General features: G+C 47.4%; 1 protein-coding gene across 2 annotated transcripts in view; it reads left to right on the top strand.

Annotated features, from left to right (window-relative positions):
- Positions 1 to 10000, top strand: part of brinp2 (bone morphogenetic protein/retinoic acid inducible neural-specific 2) — a gene marked incomplete at its 3' end in the record, with an annotated part of 51329 nt that overhangs the window by 12489 nt on the left and 28840 nt on the right. The window contains exons 2-4 of one of the 2 annotated variants that reach the window (XM_083690579.1): positions 881 to 1071; positions 4621 to 4802; positions 8874 to 8979. In XM_083690579.1, coding sequence (XP_083546705.1) covers positions 881 to 1071; positions 4621 to 4802; positions 8874 to 8979 — 479 coding nt within the window. Of the gene's footprint in view, positions 1 to 880; positions 1072 to 3233; positions 3362 to 4620; positions 4803 to 8873; positions 8980 to 10000 lie in introns of those variants that run through there. The other variant, XM_083690578.1, reaches the window with a different exon arrangement.

Below are 10000 nucleotides of genomic sequence, written 5' to 3' on the forward strand. Positions count from 1 at the left end.
TGCTTTAGACTCAATTTAAAATTTAATTAAATTAAAAGAATTTGCCAAAGAATTTACCCCAGAATGACAAAGCGAAAACAGGTTTTTAGAAATTTCAGCAAATTTATTAAAATTGAAATACAGAAATACCTCATGTATATAAGTATTCAGACCCTTTCCTATGACACTCTTAAAATTAGCTAAAATGCAAAAATGTCATCAACAAATCACTCAATAAGTTGAATTGAGTCAATTTTATTGCAAGGATAATAGTTCATGTAATTTTGGAATTAATATCTTTGTTTTTATAGGGTCTCTGATTTGCATAGGAATCAATTACACACTGTGTAGATTAGGATGTCACTACCAACTCCAAAATTACATGAACTATTATCCTTGCATTAAGATGGACTCAATTAAACTTATTGAGTGATTTGTTGATGACATTTTTGCATTTTAGCTCATTTTAAGAGCGTCATAGCAAAGAGTCTGAATACTTATGTACATGAGGTATTTCTGTATTTCAATTTTAATACATTTACTGAAAACTAAAAACTGTTTTCCATTTTCCATTTTGAATTGAGTCTATAACACAACAAAATGTGGAAAAAGTGAAGGATATTTTCTGAAGGCGCCGTATTTCCCCCCAAAGGAAAACATCATGTCACTGTTATTATGTTGTTCTGTGGGTGAGAATACAGGACATTAATATTCAGCATCTTGTTTTGCTGCAAATTTATGCACACAGAGCTACATTTTCTGCTGACATTAGCATTCTCTCAGTCTCACAAATGCGAGGATCAACCCATTGGAGACGACCCAACGCCAAGCACTTGAATCAGACGGGTTTCAAAGCTGTCCCACGTGGCCCACTTGAACTGAGATCAGTTTGTCGTTGCAGGGAATTCAGCCATTGGAAAGTCAACAGCCTGGCGACGGAGAAGAGGAACTTCCTCAAGGCCCCCTTGCCCCTGGCGCCAGAGTTCTTACGCAACCTCAGACTGTTGGGGCGGAGGCCGAGCCTGCAGCAGATCCACGAGAACCTGATCAAGAAGTACGGGACCCACTTCCTGGTGTCTGCTACTCTGGGAGGTAGGCAAAGGAATGGATGGAATGGAATGAGGAATGGTATCGGGAACGGTATGTTTGTTCTTGTTCTTGTTCTTGTTCTTGTTCTTGTTCTTCTTCTTCTTCTTCTTCTTCTTCTTCTTCTTCTTCTTCTTCTTCTTCTTCTTCTTCTTCTTCTTTGCCTGGCTCCAATGCAGCGTGTGCTTTGGCCAACTCACCCCTCTCTCACCAAGGGGAGGCTGGTGGAGGCAGAAATCGGAGGACGGGTTCATTGTAATGCATGGAATGGACGTGTGTGTGTGTGTGTGTGTGTGTGTGTGTGTGTGTGTGTGTGTGTGTGTGTGATACCGTGTTTGATACCATTCCTCATTCCATCACATGCATTACAATGAGCCCGTCCTCTGATTTCTACCTCCACCAGCCTCCTCCATCATTAGGTGGTTTGCTCCACACAGTACCGTGTGGGCTTCAAACAACAATCAACAAGTAGTAGAACTACTAGTACCTATCCTCCGAGGAGCAACGCCAACATCAGCTTTGATTGACAGCCATGACAGAATTGAATTGACAGCTAAGAGGAAGTGGGAGGTGGCTGGCTGTTGGTGTTGTCTCGCCCCGCCTACACAAGGTACAGCTACATGTAGGCGTTGGCTGAAACCAGTACCGTACAGCATGGAACCATTCTAAAGCAGGGTTCCAATTATATGGGGCCCAACGTAGATCATTTTGAAAAAAAAAAAATGGGGGGGGGGGGGGGGGGGGGGGCTCCACATTGAAATTGTGATCCATATGCGGTGGGGAGGGAGTGGGAGGGGGTGGGGGGTGATTTGTTTGGGGTTATGGCTGAGCCCCCTGAACCTCCCTGTGATTTGAACGATGTTCTAAAGCTCCATCAGCCATCAGCCTTCAGGTGTGGCGGCTCTCTCTCAGCGGCCTCTCGGACTAGTCTGTCAGGGGAGGCTAGTGGAGGTAGAAATCGGAGGACGGGCTCATTGTAATGCAATGCAATTCCATGCATTACACAGAGGCCATCCTCCGATTTCTACCTCCACCAGCCTCCCCTGTTGTGCTCTCAGAACAGTCTATGCAACGCAATCCCACTCCAGTATTGATTGTGTTGGACTGCCTCAAAACAAGACAAAATGTTCTCATATATATTTAGATTGTACACTGACCTCAAGATATCATAAAACCGTAACTGCAACTTTATAAGACAAACTCTATAACCTCTTCACAACGTTTATCACACGGGTTGATGAAAACAAGCACTGTGATTGGCCGAGAGGCGTTCAAGCCCTGATTTAATGACGATAATGTCACAGATAAATCAGCTATTATTTGATCCCCACACCGCGGTAGATTGGTGTATCAGGTTCCCTTGACAACGTTTGTAGTTTTGGGAACTATATTTCTCAGCAGAGGGCAGAAACCCCCGCAATCTACCACAACACAAATACTGAAAGCCTTGTTTTCTTGTCACGATTTTCTGATTTTTTTGTGTAAACGTATAAAAGCCATAATGCCCAAGAGGCCCTGATTCATCGTCAATATTGTCACTCGGTACGGTCGGGGGTTTGACGACACTCCCCTGTGCTTCAACTGTGCTTTGTACCACTGCACACACACACACACACACACACACACACGCACATGCACACACACGTGTTTGATACCATCCCTCATTCCATTCCATGCATCACAATGAGCCAGTCCTTTGATTTCCAGTCCCCTTTACCCCATGACAATATTGACAATAAATCACAGCCTCTCAGGCATTATTGCTTTAACCACCGCAGTCAACCTGTTAATACTGTATATTATTGGGGTGAATATTGTTGGTCCTTGTCTGTTTGCACAGTCTGTTCTGTGCTCCAACGGCCGTCTGTGACAAATGTTGCACTGAATACATTTCAACAGCTCCAGTTTTTCGATGGTAAATTCACTTCCTCCACTCATAGGAATCTAAATAATCAATTGGACTAACAGGCCTAGTTGTGCTCCCCCACCATCCACTGTGACGCCGGGCGGAATGCAGAATAACTACATTGGCCGATTGTAGACACTGATTATGATGTCACTAAATGGCGGATATATGAAGTGAGGCCACACAGAGCCTAAGTGACAGGGGAGATGAATGCAGTGGAGAAGCCGTGGTGAGCTCTCTGGTAATTAACGGGCTGAAACAAAGGAAGCGACACCATAGGCTGCATACCAATGAGAGGAATGCGCGCGACGATGCCCACATCCTGCTCGCTGGCTGACTGCCGATGGTATCTCATAGCCTTGAGGAGATGGAGAACTAAAGACAACGAAAGTACGCTGTCTGGTGCGTGCGTGCGTGTGTGTGTGTGTGTGTGTGTGTGTGTGTGTGTGTGTGTGTGTGTGTGCGTGTGTGTGTGCGTGCGCGTGCGCGTGTGTGACTGTGTGTGTGTGTGTGTGTGTGTGTGCGTGTGTCTGTGTGTCTGTGTGTCTGTGTGCGTGTCTGTGTGTGTGTGTGTGTCTGTGTGTCTGTGTGTGTGTGTGTGTGTGTGCGTGTCTGTGTGTGTGTGTGTGTCTGTGTGTCTGTGTGTGTGTGTGTGTGTGCGTCTGTGCGTCTGTGCGTGTGTGCGTCTGTGCGTGTGTGCGTGTGTGCGTCTGTGTGTCTGTGCGTGTGTGCGTGTGTGCGTGTGTGTGTGCGTGTGTGTGTGCGTGTGCGTGTGCGAGTGTGTGTGTGTGTGTGTGGCTAATAATAGGCCTGGAATACGAGGGAAACGTGTACTGTGGAACGGAGAATGAGAATGTGTTTTTTTGGGGGGAAAATGGGATCTTAAGTGCATTGAGCACAGATGTAGATTTAGAGCTGGCAGCAGCCTCAGCTGTACACTGGGTCTCAGAGTCAGTGTTTTAAGTTAATGGCTGCATTTCTTCCCGGCGTGTAAATTACTACAGTAGGTATTCTACTAAGTCATATGGTAATAACACAGTTAAATGGTAATTACACAGTAATAAACTACGAATTGGTTGTCTGTTTCTTTGGTATTCATCATAATCAGCTAGGCGTCATTTGGGGGCAGGTGGTTTCCCATAGTGTTGCATTTCCAAGAGGATAATGTTGCCCATTATTCTTAACAAGCCCTGTGATTTGCATGTCGTTATGATCAAGTGACCCAGCAGTGCTGGTTTTGCAGCATTTCCCCCACTTAACCTTACAGTATGTTACCTGATGCTTTTAATGTTTTAATGGCTAATTGTGTGTTGTTGTCGTTGTCGTTGTTGTTGTTGTTGTTGTCGTTGTTGTTGTTGATCATGTCCTAATTAGTTAATTATGTTTTTATGTATTTGCACTGCTGCCCACACAGTACTGACAGCAGAGGAGGCTGGTGGAGGTAGATCATTGTAATGCATGGAACGAAATGAGGAACGGGGTTTGATACCATACCTCATTCCATCCCATGCATTACAATGAACCCATCCTCCGATTTCTACCTCCACCAGCCTCCCCTGACTTACAGTAACAGCCCCTTGTGGGATACACAAAGTATTTGAAATGTAATCGATTCATTGAAGGTTGAGCTGTTGTGTATCTGTCCGCAGGGGAGGAGTCACTGACCATCTTCCTGGACAAGCAGAAGCTCAGTAAGAAGTCAGAGGGCAGCGGGAACAGCTCTCTGGTCTCCCTGGAAGTCCTCCACCAGCTGGCTGCTTCCTACTTCACAGACCGCGAGAGCACCCTGAGGCGGCTCCACCACCTCCAGATAGCGACCTCTGCCATCAAGGTGTGTAACGGTGCGAGGAAAATAACTGCCGTCCCAAGGACACTTCATCATTTCAGGGAGGGAAGGGGGAAGGGGGGAAGCGACCTCCGATGTTTTAGCTTAGCTGGATGAAGGATTGGCAACATTTCAGTTGGTCCTTGTTGGATTGAAGTTTTGGCTGGTGAGTTTCATTGAAATGTCAGCCAGAGTGACAACAATTAGAGTTTTTGGTGTTGGCAGTTTGTGCTGTGGCAGCATGTGATGCGATGTTCAACTCCAGGAAGGAAAGGTCGCATGAGTAGTGTTTTGTTGCTAAGCAGCCAGATACTCATATTTTTTTTAGGTTGCCAGAGCCACTCTAAAAGGCTTATGATTACGTGCGCACACACGCACACACACACACACACACACACACACACACAGACAGACAGACAGACAGACAGACAGACAGACAGACAGACAGACAGACACACACACACACACACACACACACACACACACACACACACACACACACACACACACACACACACAAGGCTCATTATTTGCATGAGAGTGCCGGTGCGTCATAATGACAGGAGGTGTGTGGGTGGACACCCGTGTGTTTTTCACACTGATTTGAAATAATCCACTTGATTTAGAAGACAGGTTAAAAATGCTCAACTTTGTACCTTGGAAAAGGTGATTTCATCTCAAACCAAGTCTGTGTGTTTGGAATAAGACTACTCCCCCCAAGTCTATGGTGCCATCAATACAATACAACGTCACACAGTTGACAGTGACTGACGTCGTCAGGCCAGGCTGTCATGGTAAGTGTGTTCCTATGGGGGACAACTGCACGTCTGGGGAAATGTGTTTATCTGCCTTATCCTCCCTGAGTGACAGGTGTGTATGACACGCTGACAGACAGTCCACTGATTCACAGAGGTCAAGGCAGAGAGGTCAAGGCAGAGAGGTCAAGGCACAGAGGTCAAGGCACAGAGGTCAAGACACACAGACACATTTCCCAAACTTGCACTTATCCGTTCCCCTTTAAAACGGACCCACCTGGATAAATAAACGTTCGCTAAATACAAACTGTTTCCAGAACGTTCCCCCAATGGACTCAACACAACACTGAGCGTTGCCAACCTAACAGGCGAGCGGCATCACCGTCTAAAGGCTCTCATCTGTCAGCTCCAATGAAACGCAAGGTAGAAATTCACCGCGGTGAATCCCACGCCGGGGATGTAAACACTCACCTTGGGCACTCGGCAACACCCGAAGGCCGCACTCCTGCCTGCCTACGGAACTTGGAGTGCAGGAGCCTCTGGATTGGTACGTTACATTTCTGTAAAATTAGCATCTCTCCGGCATGCGAGCCGGCACCACTTGTTCCTCCACGCTCTGCCAACTCAGCTAATCATGCATGAGAGAGTGGGATGTGCTTGACCTGTCTGAATGCAAACCTCCAGGCGCAGTGCGGGCAGTGGAACTTTCCAAGAGGAGGAATTGCTATGGAAATGCATTACGGGAGATGAATGCGTCGAAATAACCGACTTGGGCTGAGTGTGGAGTGTGGAGTTGTTGTTACTAGTTGAAACAGATTCACAAAGAAGCACGGCTTGTGTGGGAATAACACAGAGCACACAACATGATGCAGCAGGGGTGGGTTTGGCACCACTCTCCTTTCATCAGTATAGTCTGACTACAAGACCCTGAAAACATGTGACTCCTAGCGGGCTAAGCGAAAATCTTCCAGGCGGGACACCTGGGTTTGAACCCTGCTCCGTCAAAATCACATGTTCCATGGCTCTGTGCACACCTGGATGTGCTATTGTAGTCAGATATATTTTTTTTTTTGGGGGGGGGGGGGCATTTGAAGATTCAGATTTGCTCATGCTTACTCACAATCATTTTTGCTTCGTTTTCTTCTTTCAGTTTCCTGATTTTCAGTTGCAAAACTGATCATTTTGCTTTCGATTCTAAAAGCTTTGCTTAATTTTACTGCCACAAATCTAATTCCACTGATGTGCCCACTGGTCGGCACATCTTTGACAAGAAGGGACGTTTAACGTCTGCATAATGCAATGGAGAGAGAGGGAGAGAAAGAGAAAGAGAGAGAGAGAGAGAGAGAGAGAGAGACACAGAGAGAGAGAGAGAGAGAGAGAGAGAGAGTTAGAGAGAGAGAGAGAGAGAGAGAGAGAGAGTTAGAGAGAGAGAGAGAGAGTTAGAGAGAGAGAGAGAGAGAGAGAGGAGAGAGAGAGAGAGAGAGAGAGAGAGAGAGAGACACAGAGAGAGAGAGAGAGAGAGAGAGAGAGAGAGAGTATTATTCTCTAGATTGATGGCCGAGGTCTTTATGAGGACAGAGTGACGTGCAGTATCATTTGCCATTTAGAGAGAATGATTTACTGGTCAAACTGCTCAGCAGGAGCCCAGAGGGCCAGAACTCCAGTTAACGCTACATTGTCCTCCTACAGTGTCATGGTCCTAGTGAGAAACTGAAAACTTTGTTCTGTAATATACGCCATTTACCTGACGCTTTTATCCAAAGTGACTTACATTGCAGTGAGTGCATACATTTCAGTATATATGGTCCAGCAGGAATCAAACCCACAACCTAAGCGTTGTTAGCGCCATGCTCTACCAACTGAACCACAGAGGACCACACTGAACCACAGAGGACCACACTGAGCCACAGAGGACCAACCTGAGCCACAGAGGACCACACTGAGCCACAGAGGACCACACTGAGCCACAGAGGACCACACTGAATCACAGAGGACCACACTGAACCACAGAGGACCACACTGAACCACAGAGGACCACACTGAGCCACCAGAGGACCACACTGAACCACAGAGGACCACACTGAGCCACAGAGGACCACACTGAACCACAGAGGACCACACTGAGCCACAGAGGACCACACTGAGCCACAGAGGACCACACTGAGCCACAGAGGACCACACTGAACCACAGAGGACCACACTGAGCCACAGAGGACCACACTGAGCCACAGAGGACCACACGTGAGCCACAGAGGACCACACTGAGCCACAGAGGACCACACTGAACCACAGAGGACCACACTGAACCACAGAGGAGCACACTGAATCACAGAGGACCAACCTGAACCACAGAGGACCACACTGAACCACAGAGGACCACACTGAACCACAGAGGACCACACTGAACCACAGAGGACCACACTGAACCACAGAGGACCACTCTCGTTCTTTGTCCCCTCTCGTTTTCTCGGATGCCAGAAGTACTGTTCTACTCTTAACAGACAAAATGGAGGACAAACTTTGAAAAACGGTGTATTTTTTACAGTCGTTTTAAACGTGTGGGTGGGAGTTTCTTACTGTATATTTACTGTTACTTTTTCTCACTGCATTAATATCCTAGTGAGATTCCTGAGCTCTAAATTAATATTTCATACAGCCTCGACGACAGAAGTTGCAGGGGCATCATCTCTTTCCTCGTTTCTTTTCTCTCTCTCTGTGTCTCTCTCTCTCTCTCTCTCTCTCTCTCTGTGTGTGTGTCTCTCTCTCTCTCTCTCTCTCTGTCTCTCTCTCTGTGTCTCTCTCTCTCTCTCTCTGTCTCTCTCTCTCTCTCTCTGTCTCTCTCTCTCTCTCTCTGTGTGTGTGTCTCTCTCTCTCTCTCTCTCTCTCTCTCTGTGAGTGTCTCTCTCTCTCTCTCTCTCTCTCTCTCTCTCTCTCTCTCTCTGTGAGTGTCTCTCTGTCTCTCTCTCTCTCCCTCTCTCTCTCTCTGTGAGTGTCTCTCTGTCTCTCTCTCTCTCTCTACAGTATTCTGATGTTTGGCATTTCTAGATGGATGTGACACGAGAAACCGAATGCTACCCCAGCCCTCTCTCCCCCAGCCCTCTCCCCCCCCCCCCCCCCCCGCCTCTCTCCCCCAGCCCTCTCTCCCCCAGCCCTCTCTACCACCCCCCCCCCCCCCAGCCCTCTCTCCCCCAGCCCTCTCCCCCGTTGAAGGGTTGGGATAGACAACAGTCCATAATGCCTACTTTGCTGCCAGAAATGGGAACAAACAGGTGCATGATTCACCACAGAAATAAGGCATTGAAAATATCTCCCTGTTTCCTAGGTAACGGAGACTAGAACCGGGCCTCTCGGATGCAGTAACTACGACAGCCTGGACTCAGTCAGCTCTGTCCTGGTGCACAGCCCGGAGAACAAGATCCACCTGAAAGGTAAGAGGTTTCACACACACACACACACGCACGCACACACGCACACACACACACACACACACGCACACGAATGCACACACACACACACACACACGTGCATGCACACACGCACACACACACGTGCATGTGCACGCAGACGCACACGCACACACGACGCTAGAGTCAATCAGAACAAAAGGGCATTTGTATCAAAAGGGCATCGAAGTTTCCCTCGGAATAAAACAAAATAAATAGTCTTTGATTCAGATGAGTTGTACCTCTCCACCATAGTATGTATGATCTTTGTAGTCTGTGTTCAGATGAGTTGTACCTCTCCACCATAGTATGTATGATCTTTGTAGTCTGTCTTCCCCCTTGTGTACATCTCAGTAGCTCTGATCTATGCATCCAATACGGTGTGAATTTGATAAGTGTGGATCAGTACTTCTGAACTTGGCGAGGGCCTCTCATCATGCATTCTTCAAGACTATTGACTTGTGAAATTTCTTCAGCAGTATTGCAATCTCAGATTGTATCTCGTTAAGAAGCGAGGCTTTCTGTGGGGGATGGGGGGGGTGGGGGGGGGGGGGGTGGGGCTTGCTGTCCTCCTTCTGCTGTGGGTTAGAGCTTACACTCACAGGGCCAGACATGTTGCCTCCCACACATTGCATATGTGTGTGTGTGTGTGTGTGTGTGTGTGTGTGTGTGTGTGTGTGTGTGTGTGTGTGTGTGTGTGCGTGCGTGCGTGCAGTAAATCCGCCTGTCGTTATTTGTCTTCCAAAGCTATCGTCAACATCTCCCAGACACAGAATGATTTGCTCGCTTCTCGAGGCTCGCCGATGTTAGCTGTCTGCATTAGCCCCAGAGATTTATTTTGATTTATAGAGAGTGCAATTTCCACCTTTGATCTGAGCCACGTACCTACCCAAACGTGTGATTGGTCGGTAGAGGTGTCTGCCTGTAGAAGACCCCCCCCCCCCCCCCCCCCCCCCGGAACGTTTTGTTTTTTCCTACCGTTCTTGAAGTTCTAGAAAAAAAAACG

This window comes from Argentina silus (genome assembly GCF_951799395.1).
Source record: "Argentina silus genome assembly, chromosome: 18".
NCBI classification, from domain to species: Eukaryota; Metazoa; Chordata; class Actinopteri; order Argentiniformes; family Argentinidae; genus Argentina; species Argentina silus.